The sequence below is a fragment of the Chanodichthys erythropterus genome, chromosome 24 (genome assembly GCF_024489055.1).
Source record: "Chanodichthys erythropterus isolate Z2021 chromosome 24, ASM2448905v1, whole genome shotgun sequence".
Classification (NCBI taxonomy): domain Eukaryota; kingdom Metazoa; phylum Chordata; class Actinopteri; order Cypriniformes; family Xenocyprididae; genus Chanodichthys; species Chanodichthys erythropterus.
This window is the reverse complement of record NC_090244.1, coordinates 17,242,169-17,259,075: the sequence shown is the minus strand read 5'-3', so window position 1 is coordinate 17,259,075 and position 16,907 is coordinate 17,242,169. Positions and strand designations below refer to the sequence as shown.

The 16,907-nt window shown below is 37.1% G+C and overlaps 1 protein-coding gene across 3 annotated transcripts in view; it reads right to left on the bottom strand.

Annotated features, from left to right (window-relative positions):
* The window catches only part of ptprz1a (protein tyrosine phosphatase receptor type Z1a), a 77,482-nt gene that overhangs the window by 4,249 nt on the left and 56,326 nt on the right, over window positions 1-16,907 (bottom strand). For all 3 annotated transcript variants that reach the window (XM_067379665.1, XM_067379667.1, XM_067379666.1), the window contains 16 exons: window positions 15,835-15,979; window positions 14,335-14,420; window positions 12,972-13,057; window positions 8,122-8,142; window positions 7,881-7,977; window positions 7,705-7,790; window positions 7,270-7,404; window positions 6,904-7,038; window positions 5,015-5,178; window positions 4,797-4,932; window positions 4,521-4,667; window positions 4,308-4,401; window positions 2,082-2,155; window positions 1,869-1,997; window positions 1,465-1,626; window positions 917-1,059 (listed from right to left, as the gene is read on the bottom strand). In XM_067379665.1, coding sequence (XP_067235766.1) covers window positions 917-1,059; window positions 1,465-1,626; window positions 1,869-1,997; window positions 2,082-2,155; window positions 4,308-4,401; window positions 4,521-4,667; window positions 4,797-4,932; window positions 5,015-5,178; window positions 6,904-7,038; window positions 7,270-7,404; window positions 7,705-7,790; window positions 7,881-7,977; window positions 8,122-8,142; window positions 12,972-13,057; window positions 14,335-14,420; window positions 15,835-15,979 — 1,840 coding nt within the window. The remainder of the gene's footprint in view (window positions 1-916; window positions 1,060-1,464; window positions 1,627-1,868; window positions 1,998-2,081; window positions 2,156-4,307; window positions 4,402-4,520; window positions 4,668-4,796; window positions 4,933-5,014; window positions 5,179-6,903; window positions 7,039-7,269; window positions 7,405-7,704; window positions 7,791-7,880; window positions 7,978-8,121; window positions 8,143-12,971; window positions 13,058-14,334; window positions 14,421-15,834; window positions 15,980-16,907) is intronic.

Genomic DNA, 16,907 nt, shown 5'->3' with positions numbered 1-16,907 from the left:
TCACTTAATATATTCTCTGGAATATATCTCTGGAATATTTATAATGAAAAGTGCTTTTTTTTTTTTTTTTAATCAAAACAATCCCCATTCACATGGATCTGTGAAAACTATTAAAAAATACTGTATTATGCTACCAGGCCAGTAGTTGGTGGTGTCACTTAAAAAAAGAAAAGCCAAAAGTATACTTTGTTTGACTTTTATGCGTACACAGGCGTTCGCAATCACTACGAGTTACAACCCATGTAAACATCTGTATTCTTTCATGCTAGAGCTGTACAAATGAGGGTGCCTTCATTGTCGCTGTAGCTTGCATGCGTTCTGGTCTGTTCTATTTATGCAGTTTTTCTTTGACTAACTTGTAAATTTACGCCCCCAGGGCACCTCCAGGAAAAACTAATTGCTGCAAAAAAATTAAATGCACAAGTGTGACCTGCGCGAAATTTACGTTGCGCATTGTACACTGATCCTCACGTACACGTAAAAATTTGCCTACAGAATAAACACGATGTCACCATTTTCGTTTTTGTAACGCTATCATTTTCAAAAACTTGCACTTTGAAACCTGCTTTCAAAAGTTTGCTTGTTCAGGCCCCAAAAACATGGTTGTCCTGTAAATGAACGGCCAAAATGCATAAAATGTTTTCCGTTTTTAGTTAAAAAATGTGTCGCGTAAACGCCCCCTAACATTTAATATTTACTGTCAGATTAATTCAAACTAAATATTTCCCATATAATTATTAACTATTATTAACATTATTAACAGTAACTATTATTACTATTATTACTGTCTAACAGCTGGTCCAATATTTAGACCACCATAAACCAGCCTGGAAATTCATACAGGTCTAAGCTGATCTTTTTAGACAGTTAGCAAACATAACATGTGCATCTCCTTCAGGGCCAAGATGCAACTCACTCGTCATGTACGACCATGGGTCCATCTTTGGAGCCGGACTCTTTTTGGATGATGTTGATCAGCTCAAAGACGTTGCTAATAGGACTGTCTGGGTTGGGCCAGCGTGGCGTCCGGTAATGCTTCACTTCTAGAACAAAATCATCCTGAAAAGAGAAAGAAATCAATTAAATGTGTGTGTGTTTATGATCAGGTGTGGTCTATGTGTGATTCAGCAGATACAGATGGTTTAAAGCTAAGTGTGTGAAAAGCAGCAGATGTGTTGTTTAACAGACTCTGTTCTCGCTTTCGTCAGCGGCCATTTGCTCCTCCTAATATTTTCCACAATTGTACGCCAGGCGCCAGCTGCAATCTTCAAAACAGATGCCTGCGTTTGTGTTTTTGAATGGTTTTGGAGAAATGACGCACAGAAATCACTCATTTACATCTCTCTGAATTGATTAGCGCAGCTTTTGTATGATACCTGTGTTATGGGTAACATCTCTGATCCTCTTTCGGTTGCTAATGTTAGCTGTTATGTCTGATTGGCTGTGCAGCAGATCTTATGTTACCTGTGTCGCCTCTAAGATGTAATCCTGCACTATCAGCATGTCTTCATTGGACAGGCATACGTGGCCCTCCCCTCTTAACGAGACCGAGAACGTCTCGTAACTGATTGGCTGATCTCTCGTGGGCCAGAATATGATTGGCTCGCTGTCTTCTGTCTGGGAATGCTATAAAGAAAATGACAGAGGGAGGGAGAGAGTGAACGAGAGATGAATGAAAGGACAATCTGTTTCATTCGGCACTAGAAGACCAATAGGAAATGAAGGAAATCCATTATCCAAGTATTTAAGAATAAGAATATAATTTATTTTACAACTGTAAAATTACAATACTAATATTTAGGGCTGTCTTAATTATGACACTATAAAGCAGTTAGCGATACAAGCTATCTGTTTACCATAGTACTGACCGTGCTACTCGTATCCGGTAATGACACAATAACCTGGGCGTTGTGGTCCCACACCATCCTCCACAAGTCCTTCACTGTGCTGGGTAAAGGATTCTGGGTAATGATGAACTCTTTGCTCTGCCGATAGCCCTGATACATATGCATGAATGAGTTTAATATGAATCTGAATGACCTGCTAGAGAGAAGTGACTTTAGAAACACTGAATGTCTCACCATGACATATGAGGCATTGATGTAGTCTGACGTCTCTCCTGCTGATTTGGACAAACACACCCTGGATTTCTCCACTGCAAAACACACAGAACTGTCACTTTGTGGAACTAAATATCTGTCCATCCATGCATTCATCCAGCCATCCATCTGTTTATCCATCCGTCTGTCAAATGGATAGATAGATAGATAGACAGATCTGTCTGTTTGCCTATCTATCCATTTGTCTGTCTGTCTCTGTCCATTTGTCTATATCTATCTCTATCTGTCTGACTATCTATCTATCCATCTGTCTATCTATCTATCTATCTATTTGTCTATCTATATCTATCTGTCTATCTATCTATTTGTCTATATATCTATCTATCTATTTGTCTATATATCTATCCATCTATCTATTTGTCTATATATCTATCCATCTATCCATTTGTCTATCTGTCTATCCATCCATCTGTCTATCCATCCATCTGTCTATCCATCCATCTGTCTATCTATCCATCTGTCTATCTATCCATCTGTCTATCTATCCATCTGTCTATCTATCCATCCATCTATCCATCCATCCATCTATCCATCCATCCATCTATCTACAGTGTCCTCCACAATTATTGGCACTCTTAGTAAATATGAGCAAAGGTGGCTGTGAAAATAAATCTGCATTGTTTATCCTTTTGATTTTTCATTCAAAAAAAAAAAAAAATCACAAAATTTTAACCTTTCATCAAAGTAAAACAATTGAAAGTGAGGGGAAACTCACATTATGAAATAAATGTTCTTCTCCAATACATGTTGGCCACAATTATTGGCACCCCTAGAAATTCTTATATGAGTAAAATATCTCCGAAGTATATTTCCATTCATATTTACATTTTCTAGCACACCAGGGTGACTAGGAATATGAAATTGCCCAGCCATGACTTCCTGTTCCACAGGAGTATAAACATGAGGAAACACAAAGGCCAAATTCCCTTAATCATTCATCACAATGCGAAAAAACAAAGCATATAGTTCTGATGTACAGCAAAAGATTGTTGAGCTTCACTAAATAGAAAATGGCTGTAAGAAAATAGCTAAAACATTGAAAATCCCCATTTCCACTATTAGGGCAATAATAAGAAGTTCCAATCAACTAAAGATGTTACAAATCTGCCTGGAAGAGGATGTGTGTTTATATCATCCTAATGCGCGGTAAGGCCAAAGACTCTCCAAGCATCACAGTTGGAGAATTGCAGAATTTAGTAGAGTCTTGGGGTCAGAAAGCCTAAAAAAATAACCAAACAGCACCTATATCACCAAAAGTTGTTTGGGAGGGTTTCAAGAAAAATCCTCCTCGCTCATCCAAAAACAATCCCCAGCATATTTAGTTGTCAGACAAGACTGGAACTTCAAAAGGAAGCTGGTTATATGGTCAGATGAAACAAAAAAAAAAAAAGAGCTTTTTGTCAGCAAACCCACCAGATGGCTTTGGCGCACACAGGAATAAAAAGTACCCCATGCCCACGGTTAAATATACTGCTGGATCTTTAATGTTGTGGACTTATTTTTCTGCTGGAGGTCCTGGACATCTTGTTCAGATACAGTACATGGCATCATAGATTTTATCAAATACCAACAGATAAAAAATCAAAACCTGGCCGCTTCTGCTAGAAATCCAATAATGGGCTGTGGTTGAATCTTCAATCAGGACAATGATCCAAAACCAACACAAAAATGGGTCACTGAGTACAAAATAAAGCTTCTGCCATGACCATCCTAGTCCCCTGACCTGAACCCTATAGAAAATGAGTGGAGTGAACTGAAGAGAATAAGCACCAGCATGGAGCTGGGAATCTGAAGGATCTGGAAAGATTCTGTGTGAAGGAATGATCTCTGATCTCCAAACTCATCAAGCATTATAGGTGAAGTCTCAGAGCTGTTATCTTGGGAAAAGGACGTTGCAATAATTTGGCGCCAATAATTGTGGCCAACTTGAACTAGAGAAAAACATTTATTTCATAATGAGATTTTCCCCCCACTATCAATTGTTTTACTTAAATGAAAGGTTTGTGATTTTTTTTTTTTTTTTTTTTTTTTAATGAAAGCTCAAAAGGATAAACAATGCAGATTTATTTTTTACAGCCACCTTTGCTGTGAAATATTTACCAAGGGTGCCAATATTAGTGGAGGGCAATGTATATATTGTTCATAAAATGGTGAATAACAATAAAGGCAGTAGCTTTGTGAACCCACCAGGAATCAGAGAGCAGCTCCTGTTCTTCGTTCTGTTGCAGTCATTCAGGGCACTGGTGTAATCCTTCTGTTTGGCATTCAACTGGCACACCAACTGCAATCACAAGGTCATCATGTAAAGGTTATATTATTCCACTTCAATTCATCTGTGGTGATACAAATACTTCCAGCTGTGCTCTTCTGAAATCACTTAAAAACTAAGAGTACACTTACTTTAAACTGCTTTTCCAGGCATGTCTTGCATGAGGACCCTGGGGTCAGAAGGTTGTTAACATACTGATGAATATGGCTTGATGGCACCTCTGTTTCCCGACTCAAAATGGCCTCAACTAGAGCATCATGGGTAAAGATGTACTGCTCCTATAAGGGTATCAGACCAACTGATCTTGAGCAGGATGCTTGATCATCAAAATTTTACTTTGTAATATATTTATAGAGCATTATGAAGTTCTGTATACCAGAATGAGACTTTAATTTCTGTTCACTCACCTCTGTTTGAACTAAATAGTTACGTTGTGTACGAATGTGTTTGAGGAAGCCCATAATGTTGACTGTCCCCTGCTCTTTAATCTGTTTTAACATGCTGTCCAACACTATGTAGGTCCCTGTTCGGCCCACACCAGCACTAAACAAACACAAACACACATTAGAAATGTAAAATATACAATATGACACTTGCTACATTTAAATAAAGTCCTGTAGCCCACCTGCAGTGTACAATCACTGGACCCATGTCATCTGTTTTGGCTCTAGAGGACTTGTAGACGAATGAAAGCACAGGCAGGACATACTCAGGTACGCCCATGTCTGGCCACTGTGTGTAGTGGTAGTGTATTACCGTCCTCTCATTACTACGACCTTTCTGAGAACCCTAAATAAATAAAAAGTGGCATATATACATGTATTCAAAACTGATCCTTTTAAAGGTGCAATATGTAATATTTTTAAAGGTGCAATATGTAATATTTTCTGTCCGCTAGAGGTCGCTAGAGGCCTATTCAAAACAAAAGGTGTAGCTTGATGACGCCAAGTTTGAGCGCGGAATCTTGGGACATGTGGTCTCCACCTCAACGGACGATGCAAAAGAATAGGGATAGGACTCGCGAAGAAATCATGTTCATGGATGTGATTATTAACGTTACTGTAGTATGAAGCAGAGCAGGACGAGTGTTGTGGGAGCTGAACGAGGAGCTGGAGCGATTGATCAACACACGCCTTACGAGCAGCAGAACTTTTATTATGAAATAGTCGCCACCGCCGCTTCCGCTTTTCTGGTCAGGAGTATGAGGTAACGCAGCTCTGTTTATCATATTAGATACATTTGAGAGTGTTGAAAATGTAATAACGTTACTCTGTGCGTTCGCTCAGCGGCTGCTGTGAGACACTGTTACACACTGCAGTAAGATAGATCGATTTAAGAATATAATATTAAATACTGGATGGCTTGTGTTGATAAATGGCATGCAATTAATTTTAAAACGTATTGTATGATGGAGAAAATTATGCATCATTGTTACTAAAAATAAAGCTGCTTCTGATTATGCGATGTTAGCTACTTCACAAAATAGTGTTTTTCTCTGAGGCGTGGTAAAGCATGAGACTCACTGTAAATAAAGAAAATTAGATTTAAACAATAAGACTAAACGTGTTGAGCTATATAACAATAATTCGTTTTCTGTCTATAAATATATCAAAACAGTTGTTCCCTTGTCTATCAAAACATAATAGACAATATATTAAAGCATCTTTGGTGTTTTCATGGTTTCTACAAAATAAAACCGGAAACCGAGGGTAACACGGGTATGACGCAATTGACAGGCGACTCCTCACACGTCCCGGAGTCTTGGTTAAAATTGCAATTTTCTCACGATTTACAAATAGTTGCAAACATTTGGGATATTGTAAGTACTCAAGTGAACAAAATATATAACACTGGCCTAGTGGTTTTGAGATATTTTACTGCAAAATTCTTACATATTGCACCTTTAACAAAAACTTATTTTTTGGTATGTTAAAATGTTATCCTTTTTATTAATAATTAAACGGTAAATTATTAATTAATAACATTAAACAATTTAATAATACTAATATCAAAACTTTTAAAATAAATATATATATATATATATATATATATATAAAAAAAATTCTAAACCAGGGTTGTAATTATTGAAACTAAAACCACAAAAAAGCTTTTTGTAACTTGAAATAAATAAACATTAACTGAAATAAAACAAAATATACAAAAACTTATTTTTACTTCAGCTAGCTTGCCAAAACAACGTTTTTTTATATTTTCATTTAATTAAACTTGATTAACTAAAACAAACTAAAACTGAAATAAAAATTAATAAAAATTACTAAAAGTTTAACTGAAATTAAAATGAAAACAGAAAATATAAACATAAAATCTAATTTAAAATCTTAATTTTAACTGAGATTTAGATGAGAACAAATGTAATTTAACTGTACAAATAGTGGATATAAGCATGAAAAATTAAATATCCAATATTGACCGATACAAACAAACACAAAAAAAATCTCTAATATCGGCCATTACCAATATGGTACGGAGATATTGTGTACCCCTGCTTGATACCTTCTTTATGCTGGTATTTCTGATGGTGAAGGTTCTCTGGGTGTAGTATGCGAGGACTTTTGTGCTCTTTACAGTTACCAAAAAACAGCCATACTCTTCCTGGTTCTCCAGAGGCCAGTACTGGTCACACTTCCTCTGAGAAATGGTCAAACAATTGGTCATTGTGAATATTTATTTACATAATCATATTTACATCAATATAAATTTTGTCAATCATTCTCATCTTCTTCCATGTGACATTCCAAATCTTCTGAAGCCACAAAACAGTGTTGATGAGAACAGAATTCTCATTTTCGGGTGAACGATCCCTTTAAATATCAGACATTGCATCAATCAGTTTAGGTAGACGTTTATAAAACAGCTCACCCTTCCTTTCTCCACCAGGTTTGTGATCATAACAATCACTCCCACATTCTGCTCCCACACCATCCGCCAAAAATCCGGTGTGCTGGACTTCAAGGGCCCTTGTGCTGCAATGTAGGCTTTCTGTTTGTTAAAACCCTTGTGTGAAACAGAAAGAAGAGACAAATAAAAAGCTTGCATTCTTAGCAAGTAGTTTAAACTTTGAAAGAACATCTCAGATGACAGTCTTACAATAGGGCCCCAAATACTTTCTCACAGTCGAGGTGCCACCCTGCCTGACTTTCTAAGATTAAATCAATAACAAATCAGCAGTGCTTTTAATCAGATCTGCTAGTTAAACAGTTAGACTTTGAGGTAGTCATGCCTCACTGATTAAATAATGATCAAATTATCACGATTTGCCTGGCAACGCTTCTGAGCTAAAGTAAAGTCTCTTACATCCACGTAGTTGGCGTTTATATAGTCCCCTCCGCTTCTTCCATCTTTGTCGCTCAGGGGTGCGAGTCGCACTCTGCTGTGGTCATCTAAAGATGTAATCCAAGATATGAACATTTTATATCAGTCAATACAGAAACGTGCATCTAATGCTTATATATTGTGACGGTGGCTCTCACAAGCTAAAATGTTGACGTATCGGTTCTTGTTCTTATTGTCCGGATGGGTGGAACAGTCTGTAGTTGTTCCAAGGTCCACGGTGCACGTCTGAACTTCCTAAAAAACACACACAATCCAACAGTCTGCCATAACCAAAGACATGGTCAAAGACATTTCACAACAGGTGCAGACAAGTGAGCATCACAAAATCCATGCTAAAGCTATCAAAAGCAAACAAATTAAAAGGGAGATGTAGCTTACCTCAAAATACTCTTTCAATATCTAATGGGGGGTGAGAATGCGAAAAGCAATGAAATACAATAACAAACCAGGCACCATTAATAAACAAAACAAAACACAGCATAAAGCAAAAGCACTGGCAGCCTGGATTGGATTCTGTTCATTTTAAGAATTGACTACAAGTTCCAGTTCTGGATGCTGATTGGTGAATAGAGCGATACAATTTTAATTATAAAACGGTTAGTTCCTGTCCTTGATTCTGATTCAAGATAAAACACGGCTATGACCGCTTCACTCAACAGTTCTGTGTATCACTACACAACACCCTTAGCAACCACTCTTAGCAACGTAAACTGTATGTTCTCAATTGATATTGTTCATTGAAGCTTAATGTATTATGTAGAAGAGTATTGTGAGAAAGAGATTGATTGAGCGAGTTTATTACTTGCATTCAGATTTAGCATTTTCCTTCAGGTCAGTCCTATGTTCATAATAAAAAAGAAATATGTTTAAATGTCCACTGCAATATCTTGTCCTTTTAACATTTAAGGGGTTTTCCCGTGACTGACAGCGCTAGTCAAAGCATTTGCGTCTTGTTCCGTTTTCACAACAGTTCAGTCTTTTCAATGTAAAAGTCTTCGCTACTGACTGACACACTCATAAAGACAGTCTTTGCCGCCATCTAATGGCGTAATAATGTAACTTCTGTTGCTGTTCACGGTCAGGGACTATTTTTTTCCGGCGGAGGGAAGGCTTTAGTGAAAGTATACTTCATGAAAGTTGCATTGATACATATTTTTGGCTTTAATATTTGTACTGTGTGGTAACCGTTTTATAAAAGCAATAAGGTACTCAAGGATAGTGCTGTATTCTGAATAAGCCACGGCTGAAGGGGTTCACTCCGCTTCGCGTCATGCCTAACAACGCCCTTCAGTCGTGACTTATTCATGATACAGCACAGCCTCTCGTACCTTATTGCTTACATAAGAAATAAACTCAGTTGAGAAATATAAAGTCACATTTTGCAACAAAGTTGCAATTATTATGAGAAATATTGACAATTATGATAAATTAAACTGCAATTTTAAAATGCATAGGTGTAATTTGCGGATGGGACATGTCCCCACTAGGGATGGGCGATATGGCCTAAAAAAATTATCACAATAATTTCAGGTATTTATTGCGATAACGATACCAATGACGATAATTTTATATATATATATAATATATATATAAATATATTACCATAAACTTGATAGTCATTAGTCAGCAAGAAAAATAAGAAAACAAACCATTTAAAACAAAACAAACTGGATAAGAAACTGAATTATTTAAGTATCATAACTTTATTATTATAAAATATACCTAAACTGAGTGCTTGTAATCAAACGCATCATTTTATTTTGGAGACTGAACTCGCGCTCTGCTGCCACACTGGAGCGCGCTCACCACCTACTGGGCAGGGGTGGGAATTACATTTACAAGCTACATCAGCCTCAGTTATCTTTCAAAATGACGGAAGGCATATTTTTTCCGTCATAGCTAAAAAACAAAAACAGTTAAAGGCAGGGTAGGCAAAAAATTTTGTTCCAAATTTGTTTAAACTTTCTATATATATCCATGCATAATTAAAATGTAAGAACTCTGATAAAAAGAGTATAAAAATCGAGTGACTCTAGACCGTTTAATCTGTATTAAACACAGCTCATTATTTCCATCCGGGACGAAACATAGGATTGGCTTAGGCGACTGTCACTCTCGCAACCATTTGCCCACTTGCGCGCGCACGTTTGATTTGGGGAATTCAAGCGGCATGGATCCTAGGAATACCAAAACAATGGCAGAGAAACAGCAAGCAAAATTCACAGTACCGGCCTATGCAGTTAGTAAAGGCAAACCAGGCAAAAAAAGGAAGACAGTAACAGTACACGAAAAGGCAATGAACAAAAAGTCTTTGGATAAACAAAGAAATAAAATGCGAGTTAATATCGGCGTGGCTTTCCAGCGATGGCGAGAACTGAGAGCAGGATTGTGCACAGTTTGCATGCATGCATCAATCGGCATTTATCATATATGCATCATATAACAGTGGCAGGTCCCGAGGCAGGCGCATATAACCACGGAAGGTCCCGAGGCAGGCGCGCATAACCGTGGCATGTCCAGTGGCAGCTCCCCGTGCCACGCAAAGATTTTACTCCCTCTCAACTGAGGGAACTCAAGGGGCTGAAAAGTGACTCCTTAATGGCTTTATTTCTGCTGTACAGGTAAATCTTTCTTTTTGTATTTTGATCATACATATTTTTTTGTTTATTTTTTCATGAAACATGTGTCATTAGCACACGTAGCTGCGTAATATAGCTAACATAACATTACTCAGCGAGCCGTAGTAGAGACGATAAATAATCTATAGGCCTAGCTCAAGATGATAGCTATAGTATTGAATTGTGCATAATTTTGCTTTAGATAACTAAATACATGTTTCACAGATAGTAGGCCTAAGGTTACTCCGCATCTAGGAACTTTTCTTAGAACTATATTTACCCTCTGTCTAACTCTTTTACCATGTTCACCTGTAAGTTTACCTGCACGTTTTTTTCGCCTTTGTTTTGTTTTTATATTCTCTACCTATGTTTACTGATGTCTTTATCTTGTATCTGTGTGTGTCGTACACACTTTGTTGTATGTGTGTGTTATTATAGTGTGTCTGCAATGCAGTTGTGAGTTGATATTTGAGTGTATGTTACTCTGTTTATCTGTAGAACAACGTATATGTTATGAATCTTACACGAAATTCATCTTCATCACACTGTTTTTAGCTTTGCCTTAAAGGTACAGTTTGTAAAATTTTTGCAGTAAAATATCCAAAAACCACTAGGCTAGTGTTATATATTTTGTCAGCTGATTACTAACAATATCTCTAATGTTTTCAACTACTTGTAAATCATGAGAAAATTCCCATTCTAAACAGTGACACGGGGCAGTGCAGTCGCCTGTCAATGACGCAGTTACCTTTGTTACCGCCTTTACTGACGTAGAAACCACATGACAACAGTGCCGTGGACAAATGCGGAAGTAGTGTCTAGCGTCCAGCAAACCACCAGCTTGCTTCAAGCAGTTCCTTATTTACTTCTTGCACGTTTTATGGTGGATTGTGTTACTTATTTATGGAACATAATTACTGTTTACCATCTGCCGCTGGTTCTGTCGACAAGGACAGCTCCCGTAAACTCATGACCGGAAAAGCGGAAGCGGCGCCGGCGACTGTGTCATAATAAAAGTCCCGCTGCTCGTGAGGCGTGTGTTGATCAATCGCTCCAGCTCCTCGTTCAGCTCCCGCAACACTCGGTCCTGCGCTACTTCATACTACAGTAACGTTAATAATCGCATCCACGAACATGAGTTCTTCCAGACTCCAATCCCTATTCTTTTGCACCGTCCATTGATATGGAGACCACATGTCCCAAGTTTCCACTCTAAAACTTTACGTCATCAAACTACGCCTTTGTTTTGAATAGGCTTCTAGCGACCTCTAGCGGAAAAAAATATCACAAATTGTACCTTTAAAGATAACTAGCTCGTTAGCGAATCAAAAAATATGTATTTTAAACTTTACCAATATCAATATGCTAGCTTGATAGTGAGTACTAAAATACATCTTGTTTGTTTATCTTCATAATTATAAAGTTATTTTTATTACATGTGATTCTGACTACATGCACTGTGCTCCTTCCTCTCCGCTCGTCTTCCAGCTCAGTGGTCGGAGTTGCGCGTTCATGCGTTTTGGGGGCGTGGCTTTGGAAGGAGTTTATTCGACCCAATCTCACAGCAATTCATACGTATTTTACGAGGGTGCTAATTCGTACAACCTCACTCTAATTTGTACGTTTTTTGATCAATCGTATGTGTTTTACGTACAAATGACCTACCCCAACCCCACCCCCAAAACCTACCCGTCACTGGGGTTTAGTCAAATCATATGAATTAGCCACCTTCTAAAATATGTATGAATTGGTCTTGAGATAGCATTGTTGTTGTTTTTTATACTTTTCTTAGGAAATTATTTTTCTTTGAGCTCAATGTCCTGAACTGTCATTTGAGGTTTTGTTTTGATCCAGGGAATGATTCACTTTTTGCTCTGCATTTCTGTTAGTTACAGCAAGTCAAAACAATAAAGGAATACCACAAAACGTTCAGGAATCTTTTTCACTGCTGTATGAACGAATGTAGCCACAAATATCAATTATGATCAATCAAAAATGGACAGAATCCAAAGCCGTACTGTCATGGACTGAACAGAACATGCATTTAAACACTAGTTTGCATTGTGCATTGTGTATGTTTAGCCTGCACACATATCACTAGTAGGTGCGTGGAGAATAAACTTTAATTCAGCCTGAACATAACACAAAAAGCAACACAGTTCTCAAACGGAAACTTATGAAAAATCTATCATCTATCACTTTTTTATAGGAAGTGCTTATGACAAGAACTAATAATTAAGTTTACTGCCTTGTTTGTGTCCAATTAAAGCTTGCTTGATTTTTGAATGATCTAATCAAGTGTGAATAAATTAATGTTATGGTGAGAATCTACTATCTGACACTGACTGATGTTAATTAAGCTGTAACTGGGGTTTTTTGTGCACCTGACTGGAATATGCGAGTTACTGACCTAATTATAACTCAAATGCATTATCAACAACCTGCGTTCATGCATGAACGGACAGACACAGAGTAATCGTGCCTGAATCAACCAAACAATTCATTTGTAAGACATGCCTTCATGACATGTTGATTTGCTACATTAAGGCTCCTATGAGACAGCTGTCCCTTGAAGAGTGTCAAAAGAGAGGAGGATGATGGGATACGAACCTCAAACTCTCGGGAAAATGAGTTGGTCTTGTGAAGCTCGGTCACATGCTTTACAAATTGCTTGACTGACTGGGGTTCATGTTCACCTGGAAGTGCAAAATACAATCGCTAATGACAAAAAAATAGCACTGAAAAGCATTTCAATGCAAATATGCCATACACTGGACAGAGAAATTATATTATTAGCTAACAGTAATGTGAAACAACCTGTTTACGGCCAGTTGGTCAGTTTTTGCCTACATTGTGGGAACCAAAAATGTCATGTGGTTTAACCAACATAACTTTGAATACATGTCAGTGCACACATTTTAATTTCAATTTTTCATAAATCAATTGATGCTAAAAAAATTTTATTAAGGTAATTATTTATATAATAAATATTAATTTATAAAGGGAGTTGCACCACATGACATTAATCTGTTATTTTAAGGGACTTATTGACCTTCATGCACAGTCATTACCGATCTGTATGATATCATGATTGTTTTTTTCTGCTTGTTGGTCGCGCCACATGACAAATCTTTCAAATATTATAAGCATTTATTTATATTTGTTATATAATGATAAAAAAAGATTTCAAACAACTCTTTAAGGTTTTCTTTTTAAGAATTTCTTTTAATGAGGCTTCATTAAATCATATAATATTATGCACCACCCTGACATTTTAATTTACTTCCCCCAACAAATATTAAAATTACTTCAAAAATGTATATCATGCTTATCGTAGATGTGTATTTAAAGAGGTAGTTCACCCAAAAATGAAAATTATCCCATGATTTACGAACACAATCGGAGTTATATTAATTATATAATTATATTTATTAATTATATTAATTATATTTGCTTTGCTCTATCCTCTGCGCTTCCACGTTCGTCATGAGTCAGGTCAGAGGTCACTCTTCCGCTGCAAATTGATGCGTAAAGCCATCTGCCGGGAGCTAGTTATTATATTTAATAACGCTGTAAATATGGATATTTTTCTTGCAAAAACCCATCGCTTTGCTTCAGAAAGCCTTTATTAACTCCCTGGAGCCGTATGGATTACTTTTATGATGGATGGATGCACTTCACTTCACATCCATATAAACCATATATAAACCTTGGAGGAGCAAGGATATTTTTAAATATATAAAATATGTGTTCGTCTGAAAGATAGTCATATATACCTAGGATGGCTTGACGATGAGTAAATCAAGGGATAATTTTATTTAATTTTGGGTGAACTAACCCTTTAAGTCATTAAATATTTAAATTGGAATAGTTTTTTTATTAAATAAATTAACAGATAGTAAAAAAATCATGTTATTGACCCAAATATCAACAGAAAGTCCATATTATGATTATGAAAAAGTGTGTGTGTTACCTGAAGGGCTCAGCATTGGTGAGGAGGATATCACCCTGGGTGATGTACTGTCTTCAATGTAGAAATGAGCAGTCTGAAAACATTTCCTGTAACGGCATTAAACACTTTTTCTTCACCAGCACTTTATGCAACAGAAGCACTGTTGACTGAATAGCTTGTAAAGTGGATGTACTACACAAATTTCCTTTAGGCAAAGTGAATAAAAATGAAAAATACATGATTCTCACACACAAGCTTTGATTATTTGCATGTTGTTGTGTTTTATCCACATATGTGCTTGAGACTGAACACCAAGCTTAAAAAATAAACACAAAAACCATATTCAATCTAATCCACAACACGTTTTTAACAGGATCATTCAGAGGACTTCCTTAACCGGAAGCTGTTTTGTCTAACTTCTTGGAAGGGATTAGTGACCACAGCGAAACAGATTTAACGCTAATGTTTCAAAACGTCCCATTAAGTGCGCATCTGTCTGCTCTCCAAATGAGCACCATGTAGCTACAGATGGACAAGCACTCGTACATGCCCATGTTCTGCTGAGATTGAACCACCCACGGCTGCACTAACAAGGCATGAACATGACTTGGTCGTGTTGAACATAATCACGTGGAGGTTCTTTCTCCAGCCTGGCAGCATGTGTTCCCTGTAGGCCCACAAACAACAGATCAGCGTATCGGAGATTTAATCACCAGCTCCAAGATTACCGATTTAATCTCCTCGCAATCTTCACGGTGTAACAACAAAAAGTCAAACATGAGCAATATGTTGAAGGGTCAAGAGGCACGTCGGAATGAGAAATGTACAATCTTGTGCCGCTAAACTGTTTACACATCTGAGACATGTTCTTGATGGGATTGCCAAAGTTGCTTATTTCACGGTCGGGAATATCTGAAGGAAAACAGGATTCCAGACTTCCATCCTGGTGTGGAAAGACCATTTTTATCACTTTGGTGTGAATTCTGGCCGCTTTCACACACGCATAGACCACCGCCACATCATAGCTTGTTTATCTTGCTTCCCTTTGAGGTGGTCCCTCGCCCGGTGGGTGTGAGATTGGGTCTGTGCCCAAGATTAGACCCCCATCACAGACAGACAACACGCTTCTCATGGGGCCACACTGCTCCCCCTTCTCCTTATCGACGATTTTTATGATTATGGATTAGTAACAATATGATGGAAATCATGAGCAGCTGCTCAGAGGAAGTGTATTTTTGTTTTCCATGCTTGTCCGAATCAGCCATGCATGACCAATGCCAAAAAAAAAAAAAAAAGAAGCTTGCTTGGGTAACATATGAACTAACTGCCTTTACATAATGAAAAAAAATATATATATATTATTTAATAATTTTAAGTGTCAGATTTTTACAATTATAAAAATATATACTTATATATTAAATATAGTTATATATCAGTTAATATGAATTAATATATCATTATAATAGAGTGCAAACTGTGCTGCAATTATTTTGTGAAGATGCAGTTACCTACAAGACTTACCTCCAGTAGATAAAAATGCCAATCAAAACAATGAGACCCAGGAGGGTGAGGGTGGAGACCACAGCCAGAGGAACCACAGCCTTCTTGTGCCGCTCAATGCTGCTCACCAGTCCCACCCGCGACTCATGACTGCTGTTACTGGCATCTATGGGTTCAAAATCACCCTCCTCAGATCAGAACATTATCAACGTTTTCTTTTAGAAACAGGAAATTCAGTATCCTATCAGACTCAAACATATTCGGTGCACTGAGCTAATTAACAATAAAAATGTTTGATATACACTGGAAACAAACTCACCTTGTAAAATGTTTTTACACAACTTGAATTTAAGTGGAACTATCACACTTCATGTAAATTGTAACACAAATTCAGGTTAATCTTACTATAACACTTAAGTGACATCATTTGCAAACCAGTTCAAGTTAAGATATGGAGTAACTGAGAAAATAATGTCAATAAATAAAAAAATTAAAAAAGGCTTTGTTTTAAAATGGTATACAAATGATTAAATGAATGAATATCTATGATAAATTGACGGTACAATCAATGCTGTTGATAATGATGACAAAAAAAGTTTTTGGTACAGGTGCTATTTTGTATTAAAGTTAAAATCTTCATTAAATTACTAAAATGTTGTCAAAACAAACCACCTTTTGTTCTTTGACATGATACTGAGGTCAAGCTATCACCACAGGATACTGACTCAGTTTCTCTTTGATTCTTAAAGACCCTATAAGCAGTATGTCATCCATAAGGGTTGGCATAGCACCACTTAATCTATTCCATCAGAAATGTGTTTTGAGTTGGTCTGACACTAAGAAGCTAAAGAGTTCACAGGTCATGATTCATTGCAGATAGACACGTTTGAGAGATTAAGACCTGGCCTAGGACTGTCTGAGATGACCTCGGTATCCCAGCCAAAACAAAATGCTGCCACTGCCAGCTGTCACTTACTAGTGATTACATATAAGAGTTTTGCTGCCCTCTTCTGGACAAACAGTAAAATTACTGTTATCACATGGAGGTATTGTCAAACAAAAATAATTGAGGCTGCTGAGCTCAGATGCTAAGC